Here is a 19,253-nt window from a genome sequence, read left to right as displayed (position 1 = left end):
GTAAAATGAGGCCTCCAGACCTGTACACAGTACTCCAGGTATTGCCTGACCATTGCCTTATACAACGGGATAATCACCTCCTTGTCCCTCCCAGCAAAATTCCTATATATCATTGACAAGACTCCATGAACTGCCCTGGCAGCCCCTCTGCACTACTCAGCGAACTTCATATTTGACTGCAGAATTACCCCCAGGTCTTTTTTTCGTTTCCACTTCCCTTAGTGTAGTACCACACAGTTGATACGTCTCTTCGGTTGTTGCTACCCATATGCAGTACTTTTCATTTTTCAATGTTAAACTTCAGTCGCCACTTCTCAGCCCATTTGCTCAACTTATCTAGATCCAGTTGGAGTAGCACACTGTCTTTACTGCAGTTAACAGTCCTACCAACCTTTGTATCATCTGCAAATTTGGACATTAATCGTGATATACCTTCATCAATATCATTGATGAATACACAAAACAACAATAGGCCCAGCGCCGAACCCTGGGAACTCCACGAAGAGCAGTGTCCGTTGATTACCACTCTCTGTCGTCTCCCACTCATCCGTCCCTTTATCCATTGTAGCAACTTACCCTTAATGCCATACCTCTCCAATTTGTACAGCAGTCTTAAAGTGGAGTTCTTCAGGATTCACTGTTGGGTCCATTATTGTTTTCTGTATTTATAAATGATATTGATGATGGTATATCAAGCTTGATGTCCAAGTTTGCAAACAATACAAAGGTTGGCAGGGTTGTTAAGGACACTACTGACGCTATGTTGCTGCAACAGGATCTGGAAAGGTTGAGCAGATGGGCTGAGAGGTGGCAAATGAAGTTTAACATTGATAAATGTAAAGTACTACATATGGGAAACAGTAACCCTAGAGCAACGTATCAACTCTATGGTACTACACTGACAGTGGTAGAGAATGAAAAGGACCTGAGGGTAATTGTGCAGGCAGACATGAAGTTCTCTGAGCAGTGCAGACAGGCTGCAAGAGTAGCTCATGGTGTCTTGTCAATACAGGAATGACATACTTGATATACAGGAATTTTTCTAACTGGGATAAGGAGGTGATTATTCCCTTTTATAAGGCAATGGTCAGGCCACACCTTGAGTACTACAGGTCTGGAGGCCTCATTTCAAGAAGGATGTAGAGCTGCTGGAACGAGTACAGAGAAGAACAACAAGATTAGTGAATGGAACAAAGGGTTGCTCTTACGAAGAAAGGCTTAAGTTTTACAAATTACAGTGCGTGGAGACTAGGCACCTAGTCTCCAGGTGCCTAGTCCTAATCTCTAGGCACCTAGTCTCTGAATCAGTTATCAATTTTTGGCGATGGGGAAAGTTTGAGTGATGAAACTTTTTTATCCTAGTAGATGCGAAGCTTCCTCGCGTCATTTAGCTATCCTGAATTTGGCAGAAATCGCCTAGTACAAAAAGGCTTCAATTAGAGCAGCACGCTGACTTATAAATCTGTGCATCAGAACATTAATATTTACTAGCAGAGTAGACATAGGATGTAGGCACTGTTCTGATTATTGGTGGAACTCTTGTCTCCTCCCCTTCCTTAATCAACTCTCAATGTCTGCTATTCAGCTAGTTATCTCCTCTGTTGAGTTTTGGGGTGCCAAGACTTTCACACTAAATTCTGATTTAGTGATCATATATACTTGATGGACTTAGTTTAGTTTATGTGGACTTGCTACTAACAATGTTACAGTCTGCCGAGATGTAACTCATGTGGAGAGCACATCTTTGGCGAGCCCTCACTTCGTGGATTGGTGGCATCTTCGTTAAGTCTGAACTTTACCAATGTGCACTTTTTTATAATTTGATGGACTGATAGCATTTTAGTGAACTTCCTATCTAATGGGGTTGTAAATGGATGTCAGATGAATTAATGAGGCTCGTGGCAGAGACGAAAAATGTATGGGATGCATATAAATTATCAAGTGACACAGAAGCCTATGACAGATATAAGTTAATCTGTAATCAGGTCACAAAGGAGGTTCGGCAGGCGAAGGCAGATTAGGAGAAATCCTTGGCAAAGGATGCAAAGGAAAACAGCAAAGACTTCTTTACTTATGTGAACTCTATAAGGAAAGTGATGAATCAGATTGGACTACTTAACATATATGGGTTGACTATTGATGATCATGCTCGGGTAGCTGATAGGCTGAATGAGTATTTTGCATCTACATTCAAAGATGAGGAGTTATTCAATGAGGGGAATGCCAGATGTTTATCAAACGCTAACAGGGAGCTAAGTGATTTTGTAATACCTGAGAGCAAAGTGGAGGAGAAATTGTTGAAGTTAAACATACGGAAGGCACCTGGGGTGGACGGGATCTATCCAGTTATATTAAACGAGGCAGCAAAGGAAGTAAGCAAACCCTTAGCCATAATCATGAAAGCTTCCTTGGACTCAGGGGAGGTCCCCATGGACTGGAGTTAGCAAATGTATCCCCAATTCGCAAAGGGGGAGGTTCAAAAGGTGTACATAAGTAACTATAGACCTATTAGTTTAACTTGTGTTCCTGGGAAAATAATGTTGTCACTGGTTAAAGAAGAACTGCAGGATTATTATTATTATTATTATTATTAATAGCTATATGATGCAAGGAAGCCTGTGGCTTATGCTGCACCAGAGGAAAAAAAATTCCCGAGTTACCCTGAGAGAGAGATAAGTAGAAGGAAATCACCAAGAACGAGAAGAATGATAATATCCAGCTCAGGACCTGGGTGTGCCAAGCCCATACTCACTAGATGTGAGCCCCTGGATCATCTAGACAAGACTGCAGTAATAGTTAAGACACAGCGTGGGTTTGTTAAGGAAAAGTCTTGTCTGACAAATTTGATTGGATACTATGATGTGGCCACAAAAGAACTGAATGTCAAAAATAATTTTGATATCATATATTTGGATTTCAGGAAAGCTTTTGATACTGTTGCAAGCTTTTATGTTTATCCTCAACAATTCCTCTTCCACTTTCCTCTCAGTTATTACAAAATCATCTAGCTCACTGCCAGAGTTTACTTCACCTCTGGCATTCTCTTTCCTGAATAACTCCTCATGTGTGAATGTAGATGCAAAATACTCACTTAGTTTGATAGCCACCTGAGAAGGATCCTCCACTGTTGAACCATCAATATCCAGTGGACAAATCTCACTCATCCCTTTCCTTCTAGAGTTTACATAGGTAAAGAACTATTTTCTGTTTTTCTTCTTTGCATCCTTTGCCAAGGATTTCTCGTAATCTGCCTTCGCCTGCCTAATCTCCTTTGTAACTTGGTTACAGATCAACTTATATCTATCATAGGCTTCCATGTCACCCATTAATTTGTATGTATCCCATGCATTTTTCTTCTCTGCCACATGTCTCATTAGTTCATCGACATCCATTTAGGCCTCAACCTTCAACAATATTTCTTAGTTGGTATGTAAAGCCTAGTAGCTTCCAAGATAAACTCTACTGACTTGGTTGTCATGCCGGAGTATAAACAGAAAATTTATTTATTTATTTATAAGTTCTTTGAATGCTTCCCATTTTGAATTTGCTGTTGGTAACATCATCAGTTGGTCCCACTGTATAGAATTTAAATACTGTCTCAGTCCATCGTAGTCGCCTTTACGAAAGCAATAACCCTTTCCTTTACCCCTGATGGTAGTTACCTCTTTGAGTAAATCCCACTTCAGCACACTGTGATCACTGCCGCCTAGTGGTTCCTTTATCTGCAGATTCTTAATGCATCACTACTGATAATCAAATCAAGAGTATTACTCCCTCTAGTTGCCTCCAGAACATGCTGATGTAGAAAACAATCATCCAATAAATCCACAAAAACCTTTGCTAGTGTGTGAGTGACCAGCCCCCAAATTCCAGTCAATATCTGGGAAATTAAAATCTCCCATTATAAGACTCTCTGATTTACTGGTCCACTCTATTTCCCTGTACAGTTTCTTATTATACTCATCAGAGTCATTAGGCCTATAACACACTCCTACTCTCAATTTTGATCTCCCAATGCTTATGTCACACCAAACTCACTGGACCCTGCACTGTCCAGCGATGTCGACTGGCTTCACTTCCTTGGGATTTTATGTATTTCTTAACTAATAGCATAACCCCTCCTCCCTTCCTATCCTGTCTATCCTTTCTGTGCACTCTGTATTCCCCAAATTCCAGTTCTGCATTCCTTATATCTGTGTGACACTATGTCTCTGATATCCCAACAATATCTGCCTTTGATGCTTTGAGCAATACCTCAAATTCATCAACAGTATCAAAACTCATCAAATTTATTTAACAAACTCCTAGCAATGGTGTACACGCAAGTATACATGCACCTATTTCTATTCTTAGCTACCCTATCACAACTCATGTGTTTACTTGTACCGCAATGACTACCAGCAGTCTCTGAAATATCCTGCACCTTGCTTTCCAGGCCTCTGCTCATTACAATAGAAGCAGTGCAAGAATCTCTTTCACCTCTGCCAGTGGCTACTGTTAATCTATTAATCCTTGTATCCCCCCAAGCTAGCAGTTTTTCCGACCTACCTAAGACAAGATCATCTTTCTTCCCCACTCGAAAGTCGTAATAACTACATGTCTTCCAAGCCACCTCTTTGCAGCACTGTATGCCCAATTTCATATCTTATTCTATCATAATCTTGAAGTCTTTTTCTTCCTCAACTGCTTTCAGCTCCTCTCCCTAAGTTATAAGTAACTCTGGATTTCTGTTTCCTTTGCAAATAACCTTACATTAAAAACCTGTGCCACGTCTTCAGTGAAGGTAAAGATTGCAGAACTAGTAAATTTCTAGTGCTTTTCCAGTTTTTCTATCTTTACAGTCACTGAAGAAGTGGTACAGGAAGTACCACGAAACGTCTGTGAATTACCTGTAATTCTTTACGAAATTAAAGGCAGATTATTAACATTGGTAAAATAATGAGCACTTCAACTTACGGGTAGTATAAAAGGTTTTATGATTTAAGAATTTAAATCTCGCATTATTTAAAGTTTGCGTTCCGTTAGAAATTTCCATGGGATGACGCCTCGACCGCATTTTCCTTTTCCTCAATTTGAAATATGTTCATTCGAACAAGCTCCTGTCTCCATTAAATAAACCTTCACGCTTTCATTTAACTTTTATCTCATACGATGGCAGATAATGGTTACACCCCAAACTAATGTTGCAAATAATGTGCACATTCTTTTGGGTGATACCTTTTTATAAATAGTTTCATCAATACGCTAATCAAGGATGAACAGTGTAAAAATTGCTGTAAAATGTTTATCCGAAAAACAGGATTATCACAGGGGAGGAAGGAATGGAATGCACAAGTTGGCCTAACGCGGGGAAACTCATTCCTGTCTCCTCTATCACGTACTCTTGATGTCCTCAGTCACCTGTCTTTGGGTATTCTCCCACTAGTGGCCTGAGGGACCCCGTCTTTGTGGTCCTCTCTTTCCTTCCTAGGCAAAAGGCATTTATTCCGACAGACGTCCCTCCAATAATGTGGCGCGGCTCCTCGTGCGGTGGATGGATGCTGGGATGCTCCTTCCAGTAACTAAGTGACCAGACAAACAACAACACCTACACTACTTACACCTTCATCTGACCTTGGCAGATTTTTCTTTTTTTACAGCTTTGTGGGAGATCACTGGGACTGCTGAAAGATACACGCCATTTATTATCGCACTGTTTCAAACGTAGCCAGGTGGGAAGGAGCAGCAGTGCGTAGCACACGCTTCTTGATTAGACCGTGGTTCGAACCCGTCACCACCAAATACGGAGGATGTGGAAAGGACAGGGAATGACCACCGCATATCCCGGAGCAATATGGCCTTAGTAGCCAATGCTTCTAAAAACCAAATAACAAACTGTTTTAAATATTTTTCAATAAATCAAAATTTTAAAAATATTTTATTGCCAAATTGAAGACATGAGTAATCAGGTCTACTTGTCGCCGTTTGTTGCTCAACTAGTTTACTAATAAAATAAACTCTCTTTCCGGTAACATACTTTCTTATTTTTATCACCTCATTCAGTAACAAAATGATAGCTTCGGGATCTGATCACGTATACCTGAAGTAATAAAAACACAAACTTTTTTTTTTAAATCCATTACACTACTTGTTAATCTGTGCTTATAATATCCTGATTTACGATGTAAATTTGTCATTTGTGCAAAGGCTCAATTACGTAATCTTACAAATAACTCTTTAAATTCTGGTTAATATAATAAAAGGTTGAGACTTTTCGAATGATATAATATGATTCATCTTTGTAGGTGCAAAACTTGAGGCCAATATCCCGAATAAACGTACTGAAGAACAGTTTTGATAACTTATATTATAGCTTGGGCTGAGGGAGTGACATTAATCCTTTGTCATTATGAAAATGCCACTTTTGTCTCGAAATTACTTACTGTTACTCATTGCTATTCTATATATATATATATTTAAACTTCTGACATTTAGCTAATGTACCAGAGTAAAACTGCGATCGGTTCCTCACTCTAATGTTTATTTCATTTGTTTGTTTACACAGAATCGAAAAACGAATCTTACTTCTTCTTGAGAACCTTCATATACATTCTGGACGAAAGAGTTCAAATTTAAATGAGATCGATGATTGAAAATTAATATTTTCACTCGCTGAGAGTGGCAGGATCAGCCACAATTAGTCAGAATTTTATTTGATAGCCCTTTGTCTCGATTGGCAGAGAATTGAGCGAAGCGTGCCAACCATCTAATTTCATAAAGGGCAATTTTGGTTTCGGTTTCATTCATGTATGTAGGAGACCCTTGGACAGCGTGTCAGACTAAGGTCAGCTCAAACGCGGGTATTACTCTATCTCTTCACTGATCACTTGGCGATCAGGTCTTCATTTTTCGTGAACTTCTTATTCCAAAAATACGTCTCCATCACTTCTCCATTTAAAGATATACTAATATTTTGATAACTTAATGAACAATAAATTTCAAATATCATACAATAATACATGATGCTGTCTTTAATCAAACATAAAACATATAAAAATAGAATATCATATATTCTATTTCTTTATAAATGCTTACCGCTCAGAGAGTTCTCTCACAGTCCATTTTGCTTCTCTCTTAAGAAACCGGCCGTACTCTTCCATCATAGCATTATCTCAGTTACTTTGGTACTGCTTTTCCATCGTAGATATGTCTTGATGGAAGGGTTCCTTCCCCCTTGGTCATTACTTACATCTCCCAAACGTTTAGTTAAAAAACTGATATGGAGAAGAAGAAATGAATTTTCAAAGATATTCAAGTAGCCCATATCTTTATAACATTGCAATGAACTTGACGCTAGGGATTCGTAATTATCTTCTTTCAAGAAATCCCCGCACAGTTGCTAGTTCACTATCTTGTAGATTTGTTTCGAACAGATAATCTTTAAGGAGTTCTTTATTTGAGACCCAATGACAATTCCTCCTTTCAACTTTGCTCCTGTTAAATTAGAAACAACTTCCCTTAGATAGCGACGTCTTTTTCCTTCTTTATTAATCAAGATTTATATGCAAAAATGGAACATGGACATTTCTTGGCTCGACCAATGAAACGTTTTATATTACTTCTCCATGATAAAAATTATTCCTCCCTTTTTTAAACTGCTGCACGATTGGCGAACTAACAAAGAAAACTACAGTGTTTTGAACCTTTAGAGCATCACCGACATTCCAAGCAAAGTCATGCTACTTTAATGAACTGAAGATCTTAGAAAACTTTCAGTATTGTAACCTAGAACCAAGTCTCCTTGCTCTTTAGATAAGTTTAGTTTAAATAATGACCTAAGTCAGTCAACTCTTTTTGCTTAATTAAGTGTGAACGTCATAACTTTCTAATCTTTTGAAGAGGACAGTACACCAAAGTCTGCAACACAAGAATCCTCACTATATTCATCACTGCTTTCTTTATGCATGATTTTATGGGTCCGGTTTCGCTAAGTCTTGATTACGTAGAAAAGGCCTTATTGCAGGTGATGCTGTGCTTGCTTTTACTGGACGTATCTGATATTTAAAGCATATTTTAATTATTCCAGTTAATCACACATTCTCAGTTTTTGTGGTGTGGGTAATACAGCACACACGTGGAACTCAAATCTTTCTCGATCACACTTGCAGCCAAAGTACAAAGAATATCCACGTTTAGTCAGAGTAATTCAGATTCTTCCTTTGCCTTCTGTTTAAACATTTTAATAATACAATGTTAAGCAAAGCACAGAAGAAACAAACAATATGCACGAACACTAACTGTGCATTACTGAAAGAGAGAGAGAGAGAGAGAGAGAGAGAGAGAGAGAGAGAGAGAGAGAGAGAGAGAGAGAGAGAGAGAGAGGTGGAAGGCAGACAGACAAGTTTGAACATGTTAACCATCCCCAATATTACTATTGGGGATGGTTAACGTGTATATTACGTGTAGCACATTGCTGTACATCATTGTATATGTTGGCTGTGCATTTGGAAACTTCATAGCAGGTTAGTTTTTGGAATAATTTTGAGTTTTTTTGTATTTCATATAATAAATTGAATCCATATAGTCACACAGGTTAGTTTATTTTTTTTTGTTTAATCAAGTTTTTGAATATCGCTAATATTCAGACAGCCCTTGTTATCGATATTTTTGGTATGAACTTTTCGTTCCAAAGCTTAAATGAAACTTCTCTAGCCGTTAAAGTTTGTCAACAGTTTCATTTCTGTAATATTGCAAATCTAAGTTTTGTAATCTTTCTAAAGTTCAAATTTTCCTTAATAATGGTTACTACAAAATCCACGTACAATACAGTCCAAGGATGTCACAAATGAGTGCGATGTGAAAGATAGGAATAGTAAAGTATAGAAGAATATTTAGGCTTAACTTGTGTCTAAATTAACTCAATAAAATGGCTGAATTTGAACTCCCGGTTAGGACAAGTAATGCTGATATAATAGGACTAACGAGGTGGTGCCAACTTGGAATTGGGGATGAAGAGTTTAACTATGGTATGTATAATGTATTTAGTGAAATTTGAAGGGGTGGTGGGTCTTTTGCGGATCTGAAGTTACGTCTGCCAGCATAGAATCTGTGTGATGTAAGTTAGTTGTAAGCAAAGGAACAATGAGAGTGAGAGTAATCTACAGACCAGAATAAAATTGTGAAGAATATGACGAGACCCTTTACATGAAAATGGAATGGGTAAGCAAGCGCGAATGTCTTATTATGGGTGACTTTAATCTGCCCAAGATTGATTGGAATAAGTGGGTGGGAAACTAAACCTTGAGGAAATTTTTTTCTAAATAAACTAGATGATTATTATTTGTACCAACATGTCAGAGATAACACTGGGGATGAGAATATTCTTTGTCTCATCATTACTCACGAATTACATGACATCACAGAGCTTAAAATACAAGAATCACTGTCAGGAAGTAATCATGCAGCCATCAGTTGGAAGATGAAGAAAGATGTTGCAGTAGTTAAATGTAAAGTTAAAGGCACGGGTTTTAAATTTCAGAAGAGGAGACTTTGATAGTTTAAGGCGCTATATGGCATCCCTTAATTGGGCGGATTGCAGAGTGAAGGCGAATACCTTTTAAAGCGAAAATCACAGAAGCCATGAACGCCTACATTCCATTAAGAAAATATTTCAGGATGACGGATGCAGAGCTGGCCAGTCAAAGAGAGCAGAAAAAGATAGCGTACATAGGACAGTTACCGAGGGATTAATAGTACTGAAGCCTACAACAGCTACAAGTTGATTTGTAATAGTACCACAGATAAGGTTAGAGGCCAAGGCTGCGTAAAAGAAATCACTGGCTAAGAGAGCAATGTTGTGGCGTATGAAATTAGTTATTTCGAAATTATAAATGACTGTTTAATAGAAAAACATTCGAGCGTAAAGGCAAGTAAGGATCCAGGAGATGATGGCATATACCCAGTAATTTTGAGGATGGCGGCCAGGGAGTGTATTATAATATTGAAGTTAATTATGAGGGCATCTTTGGATTTGGGAAGGATTCCTTTGCACTGGAGATGTGCCAGCCTATCACCAATACATAAAGGCTGTTTTAGAGTGAAGCTGGTAACTACAGACCGGTTAGCCTGACTTAAGTGGTAGGGAATTTCTTATAATGAATAATTAAGAGTGCAATCTGAATAACATACAACGGGGTTTTGTTAAGGGTAAATCACAGTTATTCATGAGCTGGATGTAGGGAACAATTTCGACTTAGTTTATTTGTGTTTTAGCAAGGCATTTGATTAAGTCCCTCATGAGAGGTTATTGTATAAGCTGAAATAATTCTAAGAAGAATTGCTGGGTGGAGGCAGAGGATTGAGATTAGTGGACATTCTTCAGATTGGTGTCAAGTCGGCAGTGGGGTTCCCCAAGGAACGGTTCTTGAATTAGTGTTGTTTCCCATTTTCATAAATGAATTGACGATGGGAGAGAAGGTTTGATATTAAAATTTAGAGATGACGTAAAGATTGGTAGAGTCGCTAATGATCAGTACCAAGCAGCGCTACTTCAGGAAGACTTGAACAGGCTGCAAGAATAATCAGAAAAGCTATGTTTTAATGAAGTAAAATGCAAGGTCTTACAATTAGGGAATAGCAACCCCAAAATAAATTATACACTTGGTGGGGTTGAATGAAAAACAGTAGAGGAATAAAGGGATCTGGGACTTAAAATACGGGCAGATATGAAGTTTTCTGAGCAGTGTAAACAGGCAGCTAGGAAAGCCCATCTTGTCCTATCGATGATTTATCGAACATTATCCTGCATAAATATGGAGGTCATAGTCTCACTGTATAAGGCAATCGTAAGACCACATTTGGAATACTGTGTTCAAGTATGGAGACCTCACCTGAAAAAAGACGAGTTTCTTGAAAGGGACCAAAGATGGGTAACTTGAATGATGAGAGCGGATGAAGGACATATGAGGAAAGACTCTGATTATCTGGGCTACAGAGTTTGGCAACCCGATTGAGGTTTACAAGCCTCTGAGAGGAGTTAGTAAAATGAAAGGCGGCTGAAGTTTCCCTGTTGAAGGGAAAAATTCTAGAACTAGGGGAAATAAATTGAAATTTCAGGGATCGAGGTTTACATTAGATTGTAGGAAGTGTTCTTTTAGCCAGCGAGTCGTTGATTGCTGGAACAGGTAGTTAAGGTGACATTTTGAAGGGAAGCAAATAATTTTTATTTTCTTATGTACTCGTTTTTTTTTCTCTTTTACCAGAAACACAGCAAAAGCCTGTGGCTTACTTGCACTGTATGGCTATCAATATTACAGATTTAAAGAAACTGAGCACACTTCGCGTGGCGAAAGTTAACCATTCTTTTTCCTAAAAAGATGATGAACAAATTGTTATTGTATTTATAAATATCATTCTATCACATTAGGTTAAGCCTTTCTTATTCTCTGCTTTGAAACCTAATTTTCTCAGAGTCAAAAACCTAAGAAAACTTGAAGCAATACAAAATTTGTAATCCAATGATTAATTTTGTATTTAAAATATAAACACCGGGTTCTTTTTCAAACGAAATTAATCTGAAAAACAGTCGTCCATCCACGGTTACTTTCTTTGACGACTACATCACACAGAACTGTAAAAAAAAACATTTATTTGTTTCATTGTGGATTGCTTTGTTCAGATCTTGAAAATTCAACCAAACCCACAGTGCTGTTTGTCTCTTGAGCTAGAGAAAACTTTCCAATCAATGTACAGGCAGAACAATAATAAAATGAATCGAGTAGTGGCGTTACATTAACAAATAATCCTACAGCAATTGGCACCATCCGATTTAAAAGTAATAAACATCATCGTTACTCACCGCACAGCAAGGTGAGCACATCGGCCACGGACAGGTTAAAGAGGTAACAGTTGGTGGCAGTCTGCATGTATTGGTTCCTCGCTATTACCAGGCAGGTGCAAGCATTGCCCACCAGTCCAGTGAGGAAAATAATTCCGTACATCGCTGTCAGAGGAATCAACCAGTTGAGCGGAAGCCGTTTGGGACCGAGTATGGTGGCCACGTACAGTTCCAAATTTGTGGTTGGACGAGGGTGGACCAGAACTTCCTGGGTGACGTTAGGGTAGTCGGATATGTAGAGGATATCCATCGCACGCAGTCCACGCTACGGATAACTCGGAAGATACACCTACGGGGGCGAAAACCGAGTTACAAAAGAGCTTTCCTCGCTCGCTTCTCCGAGCGCGAGACCTCCAGCCGAAATGGTTCTCGAAACGTTTGATCGGCACGACCGCACTTAACTGGCGATATTACCATACCTGCGCAATTTCGAGCAGCTTCGACGGATAATTATCGGGCATTACCATACACGAAGGAACCAGACGAGAAGATCGGCCGAACCATTGCGCATTAACGCCGGGGGTTGACTAAGGCAATCGTGATTACAGAAGACCGCTCTGCCACGTGAGAAACGCGCACAGTTTAACAATGAAGGAGTAGAGGTACTGTTCGGTTACCCTTGAGCGCACTACGCCCACAGATACGAGCGGAGAGGGGGAAATAACAGCTGCTCGTGCTGCGATCATGAATGGGATGGGCGGGCCATGATTGGTGGAAACAGGGCAGTCGATAACAGTGTACAGGCACGCAGGTAGACGTGGAATCACGCATCGTGAGTGCGTGCGGAACGCGCTCCGATATCTGGGGAAGAAATCTCGTTCGGGTGAGAAAAGTAAACCCGAGGAAGAACGGAAAAACAGAAGATATTAACGATCAGAGGGTTCTTGCGTATCTGCTGCAATAACTCTCGTAGCCTACTGCAGTTCTTGAGACAAGTACTGGACCAACTACGGTTGGTTATTGCCATGGTTGCCGCTGTTGTTAGGTATTACGTCACGCCCTCTTCCATCGATATCTGAGCTCGTTATTTTATTTTTTATTTTTTTCAATTTCCATTTTGTTTTCATTCCAGGAATTGAAAGCAATTTTATTCCTGTTTATCTTTGCTAAACTACCCCAATAAAAGAGCAGTTACTGTTCACCGATTATAGCAAATGGTCACAAATAACAATCTCTCAATCAACTCCGTCTTGGAAGTGGAAGCATTTTTTGAAAAGAGAGTTCTATGTGCATATATAAAAAAATGCGCTGTTTAATTAACAGATTCTTTGTACCTGCCCATTTAGTTTCCTATTTTTAATAATAATAGCGATATCCTGATTAAAATCTATTTTTAAATTGGCACGTGTAGAAAACCTAATTTCTGCGCTGTCCTTTATTCAAACATTTAACGTATTGCTTTAACATTATGCATTGGGAAGACGGAAAAACATTTAAGTACTGACGTGTGATTTTCTGGAAATTCGAACTGCAAAGAAAACAGACATAGAGAGAATATATGAAGAAGAAAAAGTTAAGGAGGCTAGAATTGAATTGTGAAAGGATTCTGGTGGATTAGCCAACGAGTTTGGAAGAAAGGGGTGAAATTGGAGATGCCAATTCAGAAGAATAATGTTATTATAAATATCTGTAGAAAGACAAGTCCCAACCGCGAGGCTTTGTAAGAGAGAGAGAGAGAGAGAGAGAGAGAGAGAGAGAGAGAGAGAGAGAGGATTATTGATTACCCTGATTGTTCTGTTCTGAATATAATTGAAGTTCTGGGGATATCTCCCTAATTTAAAAACAATATTCCAAGGATATAAGACCAGATGAAATTTAGAAGCCGACGTTCTTTGCCCCCCACTGGATTGTGACCCGCAGATCAATTCCAGAAATTGGTGGTGGATGTCAAATAATTCCACCACGAGTTCTAATTGTTTATGCAAGATGGTAATTTGATATACTAGCGAAAAAAATGTAGGCAAAAACTGAGGTACTCCAACATTAGTTGACGTTGAAAAACAGAGACAGACATCATACTGTTACTACTATCTTTCAAAAGTAGGGGGAATTTTCCTCGACAAAATATTAGTGATACCAAAATATCATTGATCTTTGAAAATCAAATTGATATGCTGGGTTGAAGGGATGCACTTCTCATAAATCAGTGCGTTCATGTTGTAGCACCTTAAAGTAAATCATGACCAGTAACTGGTGCCCTTCGGATGGTCTACCACAAAGGCTGGCAACCTTTTCCACCATACAAGCTCGTTGTTTATTTAATTTTCAGATCGATCTATCCTATCACATTTTTTTATAAGTATACTTCTGTCTTAAATAAAATGCACCAGTTTTAAAAATTTTAATTATAAAAAAAACGCATATTAAAATTAAAATTAAATTAAGCAACTAACTAACGAAAATTTTGGCATTCTCCACAAATTGGATTATATTTTTTATTTCTATCCACTGCGATCGGTTAATCGATCGCGATCTACGATTTGTGTCACTGGCATAGTACAAAATCATCGTGTTATATACTTGAACTTCGAAGAATTCTAAAGCAATGGCCAGCCCAGCCAATGTATCATTCCAGCGTTTCTCTGGAGATTTTGTTTTTCGAACGTGCCACCAACTAGTGGATGCTAAATAAACTAAAGAAGATTAGTTTCACAGTGACTAGAATAGTGGCAATTCTCTTTTAGCCGTAAGGTCGTGCTGTGTTGAAGCAAATTCTTACCTAATCTTGTTCAACATGAGAACGTAAGTAAATTTTAAGAAAGAATTGGACAGATACCTCGAGAATATTTATTTGAGAGGATGCTGAACAGGCCTGGCTTTCTTACAACAATTTATCTTTGTTGATATTAATACTAAATTCAGCGAACACAAGCCAAAATATAACAAGAATCTATGAATCCAAGAACAGAAAGTAAAATAAATGTTGTAATACAAAATAAAATTCCCATGTGCGATGTTAGCCTCTTCGGTACGCATTAATACGTGCCATAAACGACGCTAATATGAACGAGCGAAGCAGAAGCCATTCAAGAGCGTCTAGTCTGATACATCGAAAGAGTGAATGAACCATTGATCGGCGGGGCTGCATTTCTAGCGTAATGAGAACCGCTTTCACCAGATGGTCGTGTGTCTGTGCGGGGGTGGCGTCTCTCGAACGATTGTCTGGTGCCCTTGTTAAGGATTATGATGGCGAGGATGTGGTGTGTGGGATGTTTTGCTGCAGCATGACCCCTTTCCCCTCCACGGAGATTGTTTACATTTAAAATGCTGACATTTATCGACCAGGCATTGGCAAATGTGTTTCTCAGAACCAGGAAGAAACTCATGGCATGGAAACATCGCTCTGGCTTCCAGAAAGACAGTTCTTCATGACTTCAAACGATGGCTGTGAAATTTTGCCTTCAAAATGTCGTTATCAAGGTGTGTTATTTTGACTTGACTCAGAATGCACGCAGGTATATGTGATTCTCCGGAATGAATTTATGCTGTGCTGTACTTCCCGTGTGTCAGTTAATGATCAGCTATTACTGTAGGACGCGTTGTTCCAAGCATCTGTCTGAAATAGAATGCAGAAGCTTACATGACCGTCTGGTTGTTATTAAAATCTATCTGCAGCAGATGTTGGAATAAATAGGTGGAAGCATTCCAAGAACACATGTTTTCGTTGAATATTATATGGTGCATTAAACTTCATCAGTACAAAATTATGGTAGTTAATGGATTTAATGCAAAGGACGTTGATGCCTTTTGCAGACTCATCAGGCTACATGCTGCAAAAACGAAGATTAAGTTTTGAACTAATTCATATCGAACAAATAATAAATTTGATTGAAATGAAGCGATACATATATTACGCCCGTTGTGACTCTACGCGATGATGGTAACTTTCCTCCGCCATGTTTACTGCTACCCAGAAAAGATTATCGGATTTTCTTCGTAATACCAGTCCTTTTATAACTTCACGTTGCATTATACAGAACTACGTTGGGATTGTATGTATGTATGTATAATCTTTATTGTATACAAACTTGGTATATACAATAGACCCTTCACAGCAGCAATGCCAGGGGTTTTACATTGGATGGTGGACAATAATAGCCTTGGGGAGACGGGGCCCACATCGAAGTTCGGGCTCATCCCCCAGAGCCAACAATAAAATAGAATCAGTGTCAGATTGTTTACAGGATATATGCTTTTGACAGTATTTACAATGAAATAATAAAGATATTCATATTTACATTATGTTATATTAATATTTATATTCATAAAGATATTCTTCACTTTATTTACAACACATTCATAAAGACATTGTGCTTTGGACATTATGTACAATACATTGGGCATTATTATGCTGCCCTTATCAATGTGCACTTTGACTGGCCAAGGTCAGGCACTTAAGGATCTGTTTTCGGTACCTCCGATCCTTCACAAACCTACAGAGGTCGCCGTCAATTGAAAGGATTGTGGGGAGCATCTCCCTGGGGAGAAAGCGGTCACTGAGTGCTAATCTGTTATAGTGAGCTGTAAGCATGGGAGCTGACCTCAGTTGGGGTAGAGGGATCCTCCAGCCACACAGTTCCCAGATGCTTGGCTCCGAGACCATTCCGGTTGTCATCTTGACAGTGAGAACAAGGCGTTTTTCAAATACAAGATCTGGAAGTCGGGCAAAATGAAGTGACGTCGCCATCGCAGTTGTCCTTTGCTGGGGTGGACGACGATGTTTTTGCGTGATCCAACGAAGGAGCCAGTATTCGGCGGAGTACACGCGCTTGATGTTGGTAGGGGCCGCGGACCCCCAAATTTCCGAGGCATACAGTACGACGGAGTATACTGAGGTGTATATGTACCGACGAGTCACATCCAGATCCCTAACGTGAAGCAGTTGTTGTTTTGTGGTCCAGCGCATTTGACAGAATTTTGCTGTGAGCTTGTCAATGTGGGGGTTGAAGCTCAGTTTATAGTCGAAGACGACTCCCAAGTCTGTATGCATCTTGACCACTGGGAAGGGAATGCCGTCTACAGAAGCTTGGATTTCAGTGGGTTGGCGCTTCAGAGAAAAGACCATTTGGGCTGATTTGGCGGGGTTGATGAGGAGGCCAAATTTATGGAGATAGGATCCTAAGTCGTGTAACTTTTCACAGATCTTTTTATTGATGTTTGGGAGATGTTCGCCAGGGTTAATCTGAGTATATATTTTAATATCATCGGCATAGCAGAGTATGTCTTCTCTCTGTTGCACAAACGGAATAAGAATTGCGGTGAATAATGCTCCGGAGAGAACTCCGCCTTGGGGAACTCCCGCAGTGATCTTTCTCCAGATTGTGTGTTGATCCACTTTGAGAAGAATGGTTCTGTCAGAGAGCAGGGCTGTGATAAACCACAACATGTCACCTTTTATGTAGAAGTAGTTTTCTAGGAGGTGAACAAGTGAGGGGATACTGATGGAGTCGAAGGCAGCTTCCAGGTCGATGTAGGTGACAGAAAGCTCTGCTTTCGCTTCTAGTGCACTGAGAATGGTGTTGGTTAACGATGTTAAATTAGTGACTGTGGATCTACCTGGAATGCCATAGTGAATCTGTGGGGGTTTGTGAGGCATGATTTGATTGATGATGGTGGAAAGTAATGTCTTCTCCATGAGCTTCAAGAGGCTGGAAGAATGAGAGATTGGCCTGAACTGTTTAATGAGGGTTGCAGATTGGCATTTAGGGTGTGGCCTCACAGTATATCTGTTCCAGAAAGGGGGAAAGTATTGCTGCGTTAATACACGGTTAAAAATTGATAGTAGAGGACCGATTATAAACGAGCTAAGACATTTAATCATGAATTGTGGCACAAGATCGGGGCCTGCAGTTGCAGTGGGTGGCAATCCATTTATAGCAGTTATAAGCTGCTTCCTGGTGATGCGAACGGTGGCGAGCATATCAGTAGGGACGTCGTTGATGGGTAAGTTGCCTAGGTGCATCGGGGCCACATTGTTTGAGAACCGTGCAATGTGGTCCATCCACAGTTCAAGGTCCAGTGCTTTAGGGATTCCTGTGTGCTGAGAGTCATAAAACGATTTGCCTTTTCGTAGGGTTGAATTTAAATGCTTTTTAATTGCAAATATTTTCTGACGGTTGAAAACTGCCCGGGCTCTGGAGAAGGCAATACGATCTTGTATAGTGCCTGATTCTTTCCATCTCTTATGCAGATTTTGTTTTTGTTGAAAGCTGTTGTTCAGTGCTGGTGTCCACCAAGCTCTCGAACGGGGAGTGATGCAGACAGTCTTTGTAGCACCATAACTTGCAATGGTTCGAATCCATCTGGTCATGAGGTCCACAGCTAGCTCGAGTTCACAATTATTGAGAGCCTCCCAAGGTATCGAGGATGCAGCTTCGAGACATCGTGATGGATCCATGAATTTGGGTTCTGTGATGGCTTTTTTCTTTTTTGGGCCTTGGATATCAAAGTTAGGTGCGTCTAGGTGCAGGAGTATGGCAATGGGTTCGTGATCGGATTGAAATAGGTTTTGAGGACTGTCTTCGAGGTCGCATGGTGCTGAAGAGAACATTAGATCCAAGAGATTAGATCCTCTCGTGGGGTGGCAATTAAGTAGGCCGATACCCAATGAATCCATACTTCTAATGAGTTTCCTACTAAGATGTGTGAGAGTAGGTGGAAGATTGAAATCTCCACAAATAATGTGCTTAGCAGAGGCATGGAGGTGATTTACCAGCCAGTGGATCACATCTTCAATGATGGTACTGTTTGGGCCTGGTGGAATGTATACTGTTGCTATGTCTATCAGGTTGGCATTGAGCTTGAGGGATACCATAGCAGCTTCAAATGCAAGGGACTGGGTTACTACAGAATGTGCCAGTGAGAAGATAGTGGTATTATAGAATATTGCGACTCCCCCACCTCTACGATCCTCTCTGGAGGAACTGAGCATCTGGTACCCAGCCTGAGGAGCACAGGCAAGGGAGTCCCGCCCGTTCCCAAGCCACGTTTCGGCAATGCAGAGAATATCAAAGGTTTCAGAGAGGAGAAGCTGTTCGACAGTGTCTAGCTTGTTACAAATACTTCTTGCATTTTGATAGACAATTCGAATGGTGGTAGCCATAGTAACTGGAGTTAGTACAGGTGGCAGGTCTCTTATTAAGGTTCGCACTGGTCTACTGTGCATTGCCATGTGTACAGGGATATTCTTTACAGGTCTGAAGCTCTGGGGATTATCATTATAATCTGCTGAGAGTTGGATTGAATGATATGTGGACAATTTGTTTCCTATGGTAAGTTTGTTCTCAGTGAAGTTATTTGATTTCTCATGCGTTTTGTTGGCTTGGGAGCTTGGTAGCTTTAATTGCTATTGCGTTTGATGTTGATGGTTTATTGCGGT

At 39.8% G+C, this 19,253-nt stretch overlaps 1 protein-coding gene across 2 annotated transcripts in view; it reads right to left on the bottom strand.

Moving 5' to 3' along the window:
- Nucleotides 1-19,253, bottom strand: part of LOC150079139 (neuromedin-U receptor 2-like) — a 289,047-nt gene that overhangs the window by 35,083 nt on the left and 234,711 nt on the right. The window contains exon 1 of one of the 2 annotated variants that reach the window (XM_090382810.1): nt 11,837-12,583. The exons of the other annotated variant lie outside the window; for it this stretch is intronic. Coding sequence (XP_090238936.1) covers nt 11,837-12,125 — 289 coding nt within the window. The 5' untranslated portion in view covers nt 12,126-12,583. Of the gene's footprint in view, nt 1-11,836; nt 12,584-19,253 lie in introns of those variants that run through there. 2 annotated transcript variants of the gene reach the window in all.

The sequence above is a fragment of the Mastigoproctus giganteus genome, chromosome 10 (assembly GCF_048544385.1).
Source record: "Mastigoproctus giganteus isolate SK-2022 chromosome 10, ASM4854438v1, whole genome shotgun sequence".
NCBI classification, from domain to species: domain Eukaryota; kingdom Metazoa; phylum Arthropoda; class Arachnida; order Uropygi; family Thelyphonidae; genus Mastigoproctus; species Mastigoproctus giganteus.
This window is presented reverse-complemented; position numbering and strand designations above follow the sequence as displayed.